General features: G+C 45.5%; 1 protein-coding gene across 2 annotated transcripts in view; it reads left to right on the forward strand.

Moving 5' to 3' along the window:
- Nucleotides 1–17238, forward strand: part of nlgn2a (neuroligin 2a) — a 256908-nt gene that overhangs the window by 115721 nt on the left and 123949 nt on the right. The window contains exon 2 of one of the 2 annotated variants that reach the window (XM_072459098.1): nt 9953–10006. The exons of the other annotated variant lie outside the window; for it this stretch is intronic. Coding sequence (XP_072315199.1) covers nt 9953–10006 — 54 coding nt within the window. The remainder of the gene's footprint in view (nt 1–9952; nt 10007–17238) is intronic. 2 annotated transcript variants of the gene reach the window in all.

Consider the following 17238-nt stretch of genomic DNA (forward strand, 5'->3'; position numbering starts at 1 on the left):
GACTTTGGCCATAGTTATTTAAAGTGCAAATTTAAATGTGATGATTTAAATATGAAAAAATACTGGGGCTCTATATGATGGTCCAACATCAAGAATTCAAATCAATGGTCATCTGACAGAGCCACTTACTCTGGAAAGCAATAACAATGCCATGAAGACAAGAAAATGTTCCACAGTGCATCATTATAGTCTCCATGTACAGTATTCAATTCAACTTATTTTTGCAATGCCCGAAATCACAACAGCAGTTTCCTCCAGGGCGACAGTGAAAAACAGATTAAACAATGTTCAGAGGGACTTGAAAATTCCCAGCATCCCGTGTCCTTAGACAAATGTCCCAGAGTCCTCTGTCCTTAGACAAATGTCCCAGAGTCCTCTGTCCTTAGACCCTCCTTCTCGGCCTGGAAAAACTACCAAACCGCTTTGGGAAAAAGTATAAACCTGGAGGAGTTCCACATGAAGGATCTGACTCTCACAGACGAGAGAGAGACAGTGGAGCTGGAACCACTCAGGAGGAGAACCAGTTATTCAGGAGGAGAACCAGTTCTTCAGGAGGAGAACCAGTTCTTCAGGAGGAGACCCAGTTCTTCAGGAGGAGACCCAGTTCTTCAGGAGGAGACCCAGTTCTTCAGGAGGAGGTCCAGTTCTTCAGGAGGAGGTCCAGTTGTTCAGGAGGAGGCCCAGTTCTTCAGGAGGAGGCCCAGTTCTTCAGGAGGAGACCCAGTTCTTCGGGAGGAGACCCAGTTCTTCAGGCAAATGAAGAACTGTTCATATGGAGTAGAGACCATTTCTCCAGGGACTCGAGGATCATCTGGTTCTACAGGTCATCAATGTGTCTGTCCCACTCCCGGCGGGAAGTGGGAAAAGAAGAAGAAAAGGCAATGAACAGTTTGAGAGTGAAGAGCTCTGTTTGGATGAGATGGTTCTATAGCATGTTTGAGGTAGGATGGGGCCATGTCATTTATGGCTTTGTAAAGTAAGATAAGATATTCCTTTATTGTCCCACATGGGGAAATTTCATTGGTGCAACACTAAAACTCCAAACGGATAGATGTGAGGAAAACCAATGAAGAACTGACCCCGATAGTCCAATCAGGTCCCTCAGTCTGTTTAACAGGATATGATGGTCGACGGTGTCAAAGGTCAACTGTGCAGACAGATCCAACAGAACTAGAACAGTGCATGTCACTGGAGACTTTTAGCAATGCGAATTGAAAAGAGTTGTGAATGTTAGGCTGGAAGTGTGACAGTTGTTCAGAGCCCACCTTCTTTCTCTAGAATCTGGGACATGAACTGGAGCTTTGAAACAGGCCAGAAAAGTTTTGGGTCTGTCGGGTCCAAGTTTGTCTTTTTCAGTAAAGGTTCTACTATGGCATGTTTAAATGGACCAGGAAACACACCGGGGGAAAGAGAGAGATTTACCATTTTGGTCCCCCAGGGGCCAATAACATCAAACACTATAAAGAACTGTAAGTTCTTTGCGTTTTTATTGTTTTATTCTGTGTTTTTGTGAAGCACTTTGTGACTTCTGTGTGTGAAAGGTGATAGAATAGATACAAATAGAATTGACTTACTCATTTACTTATAGAGTACAATTTTTATTTTTTCTGATGCAAAATGTATGACATTTGAAAAAGAAATAATGTTTCTTTCCTTTTTCCCAAATTCCAGCTCAGTGTTTCACCCACTCGCTGCACAGAAACGTCAGTCACTTTTACTCTTTGCTTCTCTTTGCTGCCTGTCCTCATTTCTATGCTCTCCATTTCTCCCTGGCTGGAAAATACCGGTTCTTTGATTTGGTAAAGCACATTTTTTATCGCGTGCCAACGCTAAAGTGGGCAGAGCATCAGAGCATCATTCTTCTGAAAGTCGAATGAAAACGGGAGCCAAAAATCATAAATGTTTTTAAATGTGGTTCGTCAAATTGAGTTGTAATCGACAGTGATGGATCAGCAAACCTCAGCAAAGGCAGATTTTCAACTCCTCACAGCACAAACCTATATTCAGATTTTTCAAGTTTCTGAAGTAAATTGAAAGTAATTACAGCCCAGATGGCGGCGCTGACGGCTGCCCTATCATTATTATCATTATTTATATTATTATTATTATTATTATTATTATTATTATTATTATTATAGGCACAAAAGCCTCAGAAAGAAAGCCTCATTGTTCAACTTCAAAGACCTGAGAAGAATCAATATTTGTGGATCAAAGGTTTGGATATTTCTTTCAAAAAAACACATTTTCCGGCCGCCAGACGTTTTCCATCCGGCAAAACATTTCTAATTGATATGTATTCGTTTTCCATAGACATATTGTTTTTATCACTGGAACTACGAGCACCACAGTCTCTTGCAGCAGCCTCCCCTCCCCCGTGCTGGTCAGTGCTGCTGTGCTGCTGGAGCGAGTGTTGAGGACTGGGAAGTGCCGAGCTGATCGCGCACTAAACTAGACCTGAGCAGAGGTCTGAGCGGGGGAAAAGACGTCTGGTTTTGGGAAACACGTGGAAGAAAGAAAGGAGACGCTTTTGTGGACGTTAGAGCTAAAAGTGAAGCTAATGTGGAGCTAACAACAAGAAAACAATGTGACTATAACACTGTGTCCTCACTAATGTGACCGTGACACTGTGTCCACACTAATGTGACCGTGAGACTGTGTCCACACTATTGTGACCGTGAGACTGTGTCCACACTAATGTGACCGTGACACTGTGTCCACACTAATGTGACCGTGAGACTGTGTCCACACTATTGTGACCGTGAGACTGTGTCCATACTATTGTGACCGTGAGACTGTGTCCACACTAATGTGACCGTGAGACTGTGTCCACACTAATGTGACCGTGACACTGTGTCCACACTAATGTGACCGTGACACTGTGTCCACACTAATGTGACCGTGAGACTGTGTCCACACTATTGTGACCGTGACACTGTGTCCACACTAATGTGACCGTGAGACTGTGTCCACACTAATGTGACCGTGAGACTGTGTCCACACTAATGTGACCGTGAGACTGTCCACGCTAATGTGACCGTGAGACTGTGTCCACACTAATGTGACCGTGACACTGTGTCCACACTAATGTGACCGTGAGACTGTGTCCACACTATTGTGACCGTGAGACTGTGTCCACACTAATGTGACCGTGACACTGTGTCCACACTAATGTGACCGTGAGACTGTGTCCACACTATTGTGACCGTGAGACTGTGTCCACACTAATGTGACCGTGAGACTGTGTCCACACTAATGTGACCGTGAGACTGTGTCCACACTAATGTGACCGTGAGACTGTCCACGCTAATGTGACCGTGAGACTGTGTCCACACTAATGTGACCATGAGACTGTGTCCACACTAATGTGACCGTGGGACTGTGTCCACACTAATGTGACCATGAGACTGTGTCCACACTAATGTGACCGTGAGACTGTGTCCACACTAATGTGACCGTGAGACTGTGTCCACACTAATGTGACCATGAGACTGTGTCCACACTAATGTGACCGTGAGACTGTGTCCACACTAATGTGACCGTGAGACTGTGTCCACACTAATGTGACCGTGAGACTGTGTCCACACTAATGTGACCGTGAGACTGTGTCCACACTAATGTGACCATGAGACTGTGTCCACACTAATGTGACCGTGAGACTGTGTCCACACTAATGTGACCGTGAGACTGTGTCCACACTAATGTGACCGTGAGACTGTGTCCACACTAATGTGACCATGACACTGTGTCCACACTAATGTGACCGTGACACTGTGTCCACACTAATGTGACCGTGAGACTGTGTCCACACTAATGTGACCGTGGGACTGTGTCCACACTAATGTGACCATGAGACTGTGTCCACACTAATGTGACCGTGACACTGTGTCCACACTAATGTGACCGTGAGACTGTGTCCACACTAATGTGACCATGAGACTGTGTCCACACTAATGTGACCGTGACACTGTGTCCACACTAATGTGACCGTGAGACTGTGTCCACACTAATGTGACCGTGGGACTGTGTCCACACTAATGTGACCATGAGACTGTGTCCACACTAATGTGACCGTGACACTGTGTCCACACTAATGTGACCGTGAGACTGTGTCCACACTAATGTGACCGTGAGACTGTGTCCACACTAATGTGACCGTGGGACTGTGTCCACACTAATGTGACCGTGGGACTGTGTCCACACTAATGTGACCGTGAGACTGTGTCCACACTAATGTGACCGTGGGACTGTGTCCACACTAATGTGACCGTGGGACTGTGTCCACACTAATGTGACCGTGAGACTGTGTCCACACTAATGTGACCGTGGGACTGTGTCCACACTAATGTGTCCACACTAATGTGACCGTGGGACTGTGTCCACACTAATGTGACCGTGAGACTCTGTCCACACTAATGTGACCGTGACACTGTGTCCACACTATTGTGACCGTGAGACTGTGTCCACACTAATGTGACCGTGGGACTGTGTCCACACTAATGTGACCGTGAGACTGTGTCCACACTAATGTGACCGTGAGACTGTGTCCACACTAATGTGACCGTGAGACTGTGTCCACACTAATGTGACCGTGAGACTGTGTCCACACTCTGTGAACACAAACACAATACGTTTATTTGTCACTAAGATCAGTTGAAACTATAAAAATAATGAACTCATTGATTTTGAGCAGCAACATGTCTGTGATATGAACATTTCATATGAGAAATCATTGAAATATTCCTGTTCCTGATGCTTCTGGGTGAATATGGACTCCGTCTTTCACATTGTGTCCACAAAGAACTATAATTAGGCTAGACAAAGCTATTTATTTCTTATGTTTTTTATGGCTTTATTTTTTTACATTCTCTTCCCGCTCTAGAACAGGAACACAACCTTTGTTGTAATGGAGTTTTATTTCAGAGTTTGATCCATTTGATTAATGCTTCCATTGTGTTTGAGCTTAATACAAACGTTGTACTTGTGTTGGGTTATTAAAGAGGACTTTCTGTTTCATGTTTATTTCTTTATACTTGATTTCATCAGGATAGTACCATTGGGATTTGGAATTAGATTTTGAACCATGTGTAAGTGTCCTCAGAGCATGACGTCTGAAGACAGATTTGTCTCTTTACAGGACACTAGAGACTATTCCTGTGCGCCCTCATCACACATACATCTGGGATTTATCAACATATTTCCGCAAATATTAGATCAATATCTCTCCCAAAAAAGAGTGTACAGTTTGAGACATGAAGCACTGTTGTGACTCGTCCTGTGGACACAGCTGAGGGTCTGTGGTCAGATGTCAGGTTTGAATCTTTTGAATCCACCTGATATTAAAGGAGCACTTATGAAGCAAAACAAAACATGTTAGCATTAGCTAGCTCCTAATTATTGATTCACAGTCAAAAATATTATATTTTCAGTCCATAATGTACTTTATCCAAACCCAATACATGACATGAAGAGATCCTCCTCATAATGGGATGTATCGTCCAACGCAATTAAGACAATGTGAGTTTGGTTTGGGTCAGGTCATGTGAGGTCATGTGAGGTCATGTGAGGTCATGTGAGGTCATGTGAGGTCATGTGAGGTCAGGTGAGGTCAGGTGAGGTCATGTGAGGTCATGTGAGGTCAGGCGAGGTCATGTGAGGTCATGTGAGGTCATGTGAGGTCATGTGAGGTCATGTGAGGTCAGGTGAGGTCAGGCGAGGTCATGTGAGGTCAGGCGAGGTCATGTGAGGTCATGTGAGGTCATGTGAGGTCATGTGAGGTCATGTGAGGTCATGTGAGGTCAGGTGAGGTCAGGTGAGGTCATGTGAGGTCATGTGAGGTCAGGCGAGGTCATGTGAGGTCATGTGAGGTCATGTGAGGTCATGTGAGGTCATGTGAGGTCAGGTGAGGTCAGGCGAGGTCATGTGAGGTCAGGCGAGGTCATGTGAGGTCAGGCGAGGTCATGTGAGGTCATGTGAGGTCAGGCGAGGTCATATGAGGTCATGTGAGGTCAGGCGAGGTCATGTGAGGTCAGGCGAGGTCATGTGAGGTCATGTGAGGTCAGGCGAGGTCATGTGAGGTCATGTGAGGTCAGGCGAGGTCATATGAGGTCATGTGAGGTCAGGCGAGGTCATGTGAGGTCAGGCGAGGTCATGTGAGGTCATGCGAGGTCAGGTGAGGTCATGTGAGGTCAGGCGAGGTCATGTGAGGTCAGGCGAGGTCATGTGAGGTCAGGCGAGGCCAGGTGAGGTCAGGCGAGGCCAGGTGAGGTCATGTGAGGTCAGGCGAGGTCATGTGAGGTCAGGCGAGGTCATGTGAGGTCAGGCGAGGTCATGTGAGGTCAGGCGAGGTCATGTGAGGTCATGCGAGGTCAGGTGAGGTCATGCGAGGTCATGTGAGGTCAGGCGAGGTCTTGTGAGGTCAGGCGAGGTCATGTGAGGTCAGGCAAGGCCAGGTGAGGTCAGGCGAGGCCAGGTGAGGTCATGTGAGGTCAGGCGAGGTCATGTGAGGTCAGGCGAGGTCATGTGAGGTCAAGCGAGGTCATGTGAGGTCAGGCGAGGTCATGTGAGGTCATGTGAGGTCAGGCGAGGTCATGTGAGGTCAGGCGAGGTCATGTGAGGTCAGGCGAGGTCAGGTGAGGCCATGCGAGGCCAGGTGAGGTCATGTGAGGTCATGTGAGGTCAGGCGAGGTCATGTGAGGTCAGGCGAGGTCATGTGAGGTCAGGCGAGGTCAGGTGAGGTCATGTGAGGTCAGGCGAGGTCATGTGAGGTCATGTGAGGTCAGGCGAGGTCATGTGAGGTCAGGCGAGGTCAGGCGAGGTCAGGTGAGGCCATGCGAGGTCAGGTGAGGTCATGTGAGGTCAGGTGAGGTCATGTGAGGTCAGGCGAGGTCATGTGAGGTCAGGTGAGGTCATGTGAGGTCAGGCGAGGTCATGTGAGGTCAGGCGAGGTCAGGCGAGGTCATGTGAGGTCATGTGAGGTCAGGTGAGGTCAGGCGAGGTCAGGCGAGGTCATGTGAGGTCAGGCGAGGTCAGGTGAGGCCAGGTGAGGTCATGTGAGGTCAGGCGAGGTCATGTGAGGTCAGGCGAGGTCATGTGAGGTCATGTGAGGTCAGGTGTTCTTGTGCCAAAGATCTGCTTCTGACCCAGAGCCAGGCCCTGAACATGGTCTAAAGTGAACCAGTCCAAACTACAGTGCAATGTGACTGAACCAAAGTATGGACCTCTAAAGCGAGCAGCTATTGTTTTGAAAACCAGTCAGATCCACACTGAGGTCACTCAACACCGTGAACACTGTGACCCACAGAACTGATGAGTCACTCTTGAAATGTGGCCAGAGCCACAAATGATCAGAACTGTAGGGAAGAGGAAACACGGTGCATTGGCCAGAACCTCTGCTCCCAGATTGTGGAAGGATCCAACGATGACGAGAGGACGAGAGGACGAGAGGACGAGAGGAGGAAAGAGGAGACGATAGAGCGATGACCAAACGTCTCTTAGGAGGTGCACATTCTTGACCAGGCATCAGAGTGAGTCTGTGGTCGAGGCTACCATGACCCCTGACCCTCAGAACTCAGGATGGGAACAGACAAGACAAGGCATTACTTTGACTTGTTTTGCACATACTATACAATATTTTAACATGTCTTTCAAAACATGGGACTATTTTGAGATATTTTTTTGATTTGTTTTAATTTTATAACGATTTGACTTTGAACTGGCCCTAACGCGGCGCTGTTTAAATGCCATGCTCGATTGTCTGAGCAGAGGCTCTGGAGCTTGCACACTCCTGAACCGGAGCGCTTGTTTGGCCTGTCAATCAAACGCACCTCCCCCATTCCATTAGATGCTCTTGTCATTGAGACCACCACGTCATTATTCACTCGTCCACAGACTAATCAAGTGAGGTCTATTTTTAAAGCTGGGATAGTGGATATGCTGTGTACATGTTTGAAATGCTGTACTTTGGATATTACACTGACACGTTGTGACCCATAAGCACAAACCCACCACAGGCTCCGCCCAGCAAAAGAAAACGGGAAAACAAGACTAATCCAGCCAGTTCAAGCTAAACTAAAGGCACGTTTCCACTGGTTCACTCCACTCTAAACCGCACCGGTCCGTCCTGCTCCATTTGTTTGATTTGACGAGAAGGCTTTAGCAGCAGATGATTGGGTAAGAGAGGACGCCGATAGAGACCAAAGATATTTCACGCCAAACTCTGACTTGTGATAAACTGCTGTTTTTCCACTGATGATAACGTGTATGTTTCTATGCTTAGAGCATCTTTTCTTCATATCTTTATTTATTCCATTTTGTCCACCTTCGTATAAAAGGAAGTCTCAAGCTGCTTGATCTGCTGTAGGCTAAACTAAAGCTTTTACCCTCTTACCTTCAGATTTTAAAGGAGAATTGTCAAAACAAATGTTCATTTCAGGGTCAATCAGCCGATCCCTCCAGAAACCAGCTTTACTCATTTATATATTTCATATATTTTTAGGAAAAGTTAGCATACGTTAGCAACAGCAGTTTCCTGTTGATGGCCGCACGGCACTCACTTTGTCAAGAATGTCATAACGTTGAAACATGCCACGCAGCATGAGAGTGGGTCTGTTTCTTTATCATATTGTAAGAGTTAAGAAATGATGCCTTTTTAGACAATTAACAATTCTTGAATCAAATATCCAAATACATTATGCTGGGCACAGGCTTATGGGGGAGAGAGAATACATAATGTCTTTGTCCTTCCTCAGCTGATACGGGGGTGCTCAGACTTTTTCTCTCTCCTCCCCAGGCCTTTCTGTTGGAGGACCCCCAATGGAACTGGAGGGCCTTTGGTTTGGCTTGTGTTTCCACTGAGCCGGCCCCTGGCTTAGGGTTAGCCAATGTTCAAGCAGTCAGCACACAGGCTATTGTGCTGAGTCAGAGGAGAGATCAGATGTCCTGAGAGGGACCTGGGGAACTCCCTGATGTAGAGCATAACACAGCTCTACTAAAGACGCTGGTGCTGGAAGGCTCTCATGAGACCTAGAAGAACTTAGTAGTAGTAAAAGTAATGTGGCAATAGTAGTAATCCAGCACTATATTAATCTGTTAAGTGGTAGTAGCAGCAGCCTATCTAAGTGTGCCATGTTCACTCGTTAGCCTGAGCGTCCTCGTTAGCCTGAGGGTCCTCGTTAGCCTGAGGGTCTGTTCTTGGACCTCTGTGTCAAACTGAGACTCATGGGGAACTCAATCCATTTACTGAGTGCCAACACAATGTGTTTCTTTTCTTTAAAATAAGTACATATATCATATTTCACATGGGCATTTTTTCCTGAAATGATACTTGTTTTGACCAGTTTATCTTTGGAAACAAGTCGTGTAATCGCTCCTTCCATGACTTTTGAAACCGTTTCCACCTTGAACTGCTCTTCAAGGTTTCCACTTGGAACGATGTGGAGAAAAGTGTGGAACTGTGTGAGAACTGGAGCGCTCTGACAATGATCTTAACTCTGTATCTAACCTGCCTCTCTCCCCAGGCGTCATGTTGTGTCTGTGTGACTGTCCACGCTCAGGGCCCATTTTAGGAGTCCTTTTCTTGCCTTTTTAAAATCACACCACATTTTTGTGATCATTCTCACACAAACGATTCGGTTACAGCACACGGGCCGAACACAGGGACATGATGTCATGATGTGTGAGAGTATGGAGCGTCCACATGTCCTCGCTGGGTCAAAATGTCTTTTCTTGTGCTAAATGATATGTGCCTTTTTGTTTTTATCTTTTGGGGAAAGAAAAGCATCTTGCTACAACACAAACATAACCTCTTGCTGAATTGTCTTTTTTCTCTCTTGCTTCTTTTCTTTTTTTTTTATATATTTGATGATCTTTTTTTTTTTTTTTGTAACGTTTTTGCCAGTAATCTTTTTTGAATTTTCTCTTTTCTCTTTTTCCCCCCTTTTTTTCTTAACCCTAGGTCCGATCACAAAAAAACACGATGAATCTTCGACGAACAAGCCGCGAGACGAAGGTATTTTTGTTGCATGTTTTTTTTCTTCTTTTTTCTTGTTTCTTGAGTCTTTTTGGGGGTTGTCACACACACACACACACACACACACACACACACATTTTCAGCTGTGAAAATATGAAATGCTTAAATCTGCTGCATTGATTCTGATTCTGTGTTTTATTCCTGACTCTAATAGACATTATGATTACAGCTGACCTTTTCTGACCCCTGTGTGTGCGTCCAGCGCTGCAGCCGCGACCCTTCACCTTTAGGCTCAGTTTAGAGGTTATAGAGCCCGTTTCATCCTGCTCTCGTACCGGTTTCTTCATGAAGGTGATCCTTGTCTCGGTTTGGACGGGGAACAGCCCTGGTTTACGCCAGTTTATGTATTTTTATGTATTCATTTATTTATTAATACAAAACAGTAACAATAGTGAGGACGACAAGAACAAGAAAAGACAGACAACAGCACAGACATTAGTGTGTCTAGTGTCTAGGTGTGTGTCCCTGTGTGTGTGTGTGTGTGTGTGTGAGTGTGTGTGTGTGTGTGTGAGTGTGTGTGTGTGTAAGTGTGTGTGTGTGTGTGTGTGTGTGTGTAAGTGTGTGTGTGTGTGTGTGTGTGTGTGTGTGTGTAAGTGTGTGTGTGTGTGTGTGTGTGTGTGTGTGTGTGTGAGTGTGTGTGTGTGTAAGTGTGTGTGTGTGTGTGTAAGTGTGTGTGTGTGTGTGTGTGTGTAAGTGTGTGTGTGTGTGTGTGTGCGTTTGTGTGTGTGTGTGAGTGAGTGTGTGTGCGTGTGTGTAAGTGTGCGTTTGTGTGTGTGTGTGTGTTTGTGTGTGTGAGTGCGTGTCAATAAAAAACAATAAATTATCAAAAAAAATTGGTGAATAGAGATGGAGAGAATGATTGCCTCGTCCCCTGTGTAGTGTGTAGGGTGTGGTGTGTAGTGTGAGGTGTGTAGTGTGTAGTGTGAGGTGTGTAGTGTGTAGTGTGAGGTGTGTAGTGTGTAGTGTGAGGTGTGTAGTGTGTAGCACGTTGTGTCTAGTGTGAGGTGTGTAGTGTGAGGCGTGTAGTGTGTAGGATGTAGCGTGTAGGGTGTAGCGTGTAGGGTGTAGGGTGTAGTGTGTAGGGTGTGGTGTGTAGTGTGAGGTGTGTAGTGTGAGGTGTGTAGTGTGTGGTGTGAGGTGTGTAGGATGTAGCGTGTAGGGTGTAGTGTGTAGTGTGAGGTGTGTGGTGTGAGGTGTGTAGGATGTAGCGTGTAGGGTGTAGGGTGTAGTGTGTAGGGTGTAGGGTGTAGTGTGTAGTGTGTAGTGTGAGGTGTGTGGTGTGAGGTGTGTAGGATGTAGCGTGTAGGGTGTAGTGTGTAGTGTGTAGGGTGTAGTGTGTAGTGTGTAGCGTGTAGGGTGTAGTGTGTAGCGTGTGGTGTGTAGTGTGTAGTGTGTAGTGTGTGGTGTGAGGTGTGTAGGATGTAGCGTGTAGGGTGTAGCGTGTAGCGTGTAGTGTGAGGTGTGTAGTGTGTAGTGTGTAGTGTGTAGTGTGTAGTGTGTAGTGTGTAGCGTGTAGGGTGTAGTGTGTAGGGTGTGGTGTGTAGTGTGTAGTGTGTAGTGTGTGGTGTGAGGTGTGTAGGATGTAGCGTGTAGGGTGTAGCGTGTAGCGTGTAGTGTGAGGTGTGTAGTGTGTAGTGTGTAGTGTGTAGTGTGTAGTGTGTAGCGTGTCGTGTGAGGTGTGTAGTGTGTAGTGTGTAGTGTGTAGTGTGTAGCGTGTAGCGTGTAGCGTGTAGGGTGTAGGGTGTAGCGTGTAGCGTGTAGCGTGTAGCGTGTAGCGTGTAGCGTGTAGGGTGTAGTGTGTACTGTGTACTGTGTACTGTGTAGTGTGTAGCGTGTAGCGTGTAACGTGTAGCGTGTAGCGTGTAGCGTGTAGCGTGTAGGGTGTAGTGTGTAGCGTGTAGCGTGTAGCGTGTAGCGTGTAGCGTGTAGGGTGTAGCGTGTACTGTGTAGTGTGTAGCGTGTAGGGTGTAGTGTGTAGCGTGTAGCGTGTAGCGTGTAGCGTGTAGCGTGTAGGGTGTAGCGTGTAGGGTGTAGGGTGTACTGTGTAGCGTGTAGCGTGTAGCGTGTAGTGTGTAGTGTGTAGCGTGTCGTGTGAGGTGTGTAGTGTGTAGTGTGTAGTGTGTAGTGTGTAGCGTGTAGCGTGTAGCGTGTAGTGTGTAGTGTGTAGTGTGTAGTGTGTAGTGTGTAGTGTGTAGTGTGTAGCGTGTCGTGTGAGGTGTGTAGTGTGTAGTGTGTAGTGTGTAGTGTGTAGCGTGTAGCGTGTAGCGTGTAGCGTGTAGCGTGTAGCGTGTAGCGTGTAGCGTGTAGCGTGTAGCGTGTAGTGTGTACTGTGTAGTGTGTAGGGTGTAGTGTGTACTGTGTACTGTGTACTGTGTAGTGTGTAGCGTGTAGCGTGTAACGTGTAGCGTGTAGCGTGTAGCGTGTAGCGTGTAGGGTGTAGCGTGTAGCGTGTAGCGTGTAGCGTGTAGCGTGTAGGGTGTAGCGTGTACTGTGTAGTGTGTAGCGTGTAGGGTGTAGTGTGTAGCGTGTAGCGTGTAGCGTGTAGCGTGTAGCGTGTAGCGTGTAGGGTGTAGGGTGTACTGTGTAGCGTGTAGCGTGTAGCGTGTAGCGTGTAGCGTGTAGGGTGTAGCGTGTAGGGTGTAGCGTGTAGCGTGTAGCGTGTAGCGTGTAGCGTGTAGTGTGTAGCGTGTAGGGTGTAGTGTGTAGCGTGTAGCGTGTAGCGTGTAGCGTGTAGTGTGTAGCGTGTAGGGTGTAGTGTGTAGCGTGTAGCGTGTAGGGTGTAGCGTGTAGCGTGTAGTGTATAGCGTGTAGGGTGTAGTGTGTAGCGTGTAGCGTGTAGTGTGAGGATAGCTCAGTGGGTCTCATAGTTTATGCTAACCTTTATTAAAACATACTACATATGGATGTATGTATATTGTAGTGGCTGTACTGGCTGCACTAGTATATGTAGTGTATTCTTACTAGTACAAGTACTGCAAGGTTCTGAGTGTCCTCCCACTTGTGAAAGAGGGCGGGGCATTCAAGGGTGATATTTATTAAAGAATTGTTCAAGATTTCAAACATGACACTGCATAAATGTGGATATGTTTGATATCATATTTTAACAGTAAATTGGGGCACCAGCCGTATAATCTGCATTTAACAATTATATAATCAAATATCTAAATTCATGTATTTATTAAAAATGTTATTTGCTCGTTGATTTGAAGGTTTGTGAGAACGTAATCGTGACATTGACCCCTTTTCTGGAAATGAATAAACACTTTACCAACTGTGGTTTATGTAGATTTAATGACCAAATAATTAAACAGATAAATATGAATATGAAATATGCAAATGAGTCAATAACAGATGTAAACACTAGACATGATTGTTCTAGATCTAGTTTGTGTGTTGGAGTTAATTCTAAGATGATATTATCAGTCTGTGAAGTGCATCATACGAACAGAAGCAGGAGCTGTGATCCTGAGGAGACGGGCCTGTGGGGTCCAAGGGCCTGTGGGTCCTTGGCTCTGAGGCGATCCTCAGGAAAAGGGCCCTTGTGCTGATTGACAGATGAGACTGGTCTGAAGAGACTGTCCTGGACTTGAAAAGTTGCAAAAAAGTCTTTTGCTTTATTTCGCATGATGCCGTCTCAATCACGTTTAAAACGGGCACAGAATTCTTAGTTCTGGGAAAAGCTAGCTTGTGGCTCTGGAATGTCTTTGTCCCGTAGCTTAGCTTAGCCTAGCCTAGCTAGGCCAGAGATGAGCCCTCATCCGATCCGATCTCATGGATCTCCTCAGATGAAACTCAGAGATGGAAACTTGAATGGAACTCAAACTCCTCTTTCCTCTGTCTGCCGCTCACTCACCCCAGCGGGGGATGTGCTGTACTTTGGCTTCTGGTTCAGCCAATCAGCAGTCAGAACTTGATAAGGTAATGCAGCCATTGTTCAGAATGAACCACAATAGTTACAAAGGTAAAATTATCCTCAAGACAAGTTATAAAACAGTTAAATGAACAGGTAGAACACAATAACATGATGTACAGTAAAACTATCTGGTGGACAAATTCTACAATCTAATGATTGTTTACTAAAACCACAAAGTCTGTTTAGTGTTTTATCTTTTGTCTTGGAGAGAAAATGACTCTGAGTTCATTTTAATCCAAAAGAAGTCATTCGATGGAAAAGTTATTTCCAGCCAAATGCCGATGTGAGAGAAGTTCATTTCAGAATCATTGTAAAATGAGCTTTGGTGGGTCACGTAACCCGGGCAACTCAAAATACTGGACAGTTAGTATTGGATAGAAAACACACACAATATGTCTCCTTTAAGTGTAAATGTACTGTTCTTTCTTCTTATTATAATTATAATTATTATAATAATAATTAGGCCCGAGCGCCACAAGCTGGCGAGAGGCCTCTTTGTCCCATAAGGCGCTCGTAAGTCGCTCACAAATACGTTTCCCTCTTGCACGTTCCGTGCACATAAACATAAACATGTTATGCAAATAATTGAACATCGCCGTTGTAAACGGTTGAAGCTCGTGCAAAAGTGCAACATTCTCCATGAAGCATTGCAAACAGTACATTAGAGCTCGTGTACAGTACATTAGAGCTAGTGTACAGTACATTAGAGCTAGTGTACAGTACATTAGAGCTCGTGTACAGTACATTAGAGCTCGTGTACAGTACATTAGAGCTCGTGTACAGTACATTAGAGCTCGTGTACAGTACATTAGAGCTCGTGTACAGTACATTAGAGCTCCTGTACAGTACATTAGAGCTCGTGTACAGTACATTAGAGCTCGTGTACAGTACATTAGAGCTCGTGTACAGTATATTAGAGCTCGTGTACAGTACATTAGAGCTCCTGTACAGTACATTAGAGCTCGTGTACAGTACATTAGAGCTCGTGTACAGTACATTAGAGCTTGTGTACAGTATATTAGAGCTAGTGTACAGTACATTAGAGCTCGTGTACAGTACATTAGAGCTAGTGTACAGTACATTAGAGCTCGTGTACAGTACATTAGAGCTCGTGTACAGTACATTAGAGCTAGTGTACAGTACATTAGAGCTCGTGTACAGTACATTAGAGCTCGTGTACAGTACATTAGAGCTAGTGTACAGTACATTAGAGCTCGTGTACAGTACATTAGAGCTCGTGTACAGTACATTAGAGCTAGTGTACAGTATATTAGAGCTAGTGTACAGTATATTAGAGCTCGTGTACAGTACATTAGAGCTAGTGTACAGTACATTAGAGCTCGTGTACAGTACATTAGAGCTCGTGTACAGTACATTAGAGCTCGTGTACAGTACATTAGAGCTCGTGTACAGTACATTAGAGCTCATGTACAGTACATTAGAGCTAGTGTACAGTACATTAGAGCTAGTGTACAGTATATTAGAGCTCGTGTACAGTACATTAGAGCTTGTGTACAGTACATTAGAGCTCGTGTACAGTACATTAGAGCTCGTGTACAGTACATTAGAGCTCGTGTACAGTACATTAGAGCTCCTGTACAGTACATTAGAGCTCGTGTACAGTACATTAGAGCTCGTGTACAGTACATTAGAGCTCGTGTACAGTACATTAGAGCTAGTGTACAGTACATTAGAGCTCGTGTACAGTACATTAGAGCTCGTGTACAGTACATTAGAGCTAGTGTACAGTACATTAGAGCTCGTGTACAGTACATTAGAGCTCGTGTACAGTACATTAGAGCTCGTGTACAGTACATTAGAGCTAGTGTACAGTACATTAGAGCTCGTGTACAGTACATTAGAGCTCGTGTACAGTACATTAGAGCTCGTGTACAGTACATTAGAGCTAGTGTACAGTACATTAGAGCTCGTGTACAGTACATTAGAGCTAGTGTACAGTACATTAGAGCTCGTGTACAGTACATTAGAGCTCGTGTACAGTACATTAGAGCTCGTGTGCAGTACATTAGAGCTCGTGTACAGTACATTAGAGCTAGTGTACAGTACATTAGAGCTCGTGTACAGTACATTAGAGCTCGTGTACAGTACATTAGAGCTCGTGTACAGTACATTAGAGCTAGTGTACAGTACATTAGAGCTCGTGTACAGTACATTAGAGCTAGTGTACAGTACATTAGAGCTCGTGTACAGTACATTAGAGCTCGTGTCATCAAAAGCTGTAGCATTAAACTGCTGAAGACCGTTTGAACACTGAACGATCAAAATGAGTCTGTGCAGAACACAGAAGAATTGTTTTCACTGTGTTGTGTGGTCTGAGCGGTTGTCACTATATTCAAATTGTTCTCAATTAAATCAAAATAAGCCTGTTTCCCCCTCACGGTGTCTTTTACTGGAGAAGCTCTAACTGAGCATGTGCAGAGGAGAGAAGCTCTAACTGAGCATGTGCAGAGGAGAGAAGCTCTAACTGAGTATGTGCAGAGGAGAAGAGAAGCTCTAACTGAGCATGTGCAGAGGAGAAGAGAAGCTCTAACTGAGCATGTGCAGAGGAGAAGAGAAGCTCTAACTGAGCATGTGCAGAGGAGAGAAGCTCTAACTGAGCATGTGCAGAGGAGAAGAGAAGCTCTAACTGAGCATGTGCAGAGGAGAAGAGAAGCTCTAACTGAGCATGTGCAGAGGAGAGAAGCTCTAACTGAGCATGTGCAGAGGAAAAGAGAAGCTCTAACTGAGCATGTGTAGAGGAGAAGTGAAGCTCTAACTGAGCATGTGCAGAGGAGAAGAGAAGCTCTAACTGAGCATGTGCAGAGGAGAAGAGAAGCTCTAACTGAGCATGTGCAGAGGAGAAGAGAAGCTCTAACTGAGCATGTGCAGAGGAGAAGAGAAGCTCTAACTGAGCATGTGCAGAGGAGAAGAGAAGCTCTAACTGAGCATGTGCAGAGGAGAAGAGAAGCTCTAACTGAGCATGTGCAGAGAAGAGAAGCTCTAACTGAGCATGTGCAGAGGAGAGAAGCTCTAACTGAGCATGTGCAGAGGAGAAGAGAAGCTCTAACTGAGCATGTGCAGAGGAGAAGAGAAGCTCTAACTGAGCATGTGCAGAGGAGAAAAGAAGCTCTAACTGAGCATGTGCAGAGGAGAAGAGAAGCTCTAACTGAGCATGTGCAGAGGAGAAGTGAAGCTCTAACTGAGCATGTGCAGAGGAGAAGAGAAGCTCTAACTGAGCATGTGCAGAGGAGAAGAGAAGCTCTAACTGAGCATGTGCAGAGGAGAAGAGAAGCTCTAA

Source organism: Eucyclogobius newberryi, unplaced genomic scaffold (assembly GCF_026437365.1).
Source record: "Eucyclogobius newberryi isolate DKJ021-1_F unplaced genomic scaffold, fEucNew1.0.hap1 SCAF_22, whole genome shotgun sequence".
Classification (NCBI taxonomy): Eukaryota; Metazoa; Chordata; class Actinopteri; order Gobiiformes; family Gobiidae; genus Eucyclogobius; species Eucyclogobius newberryi.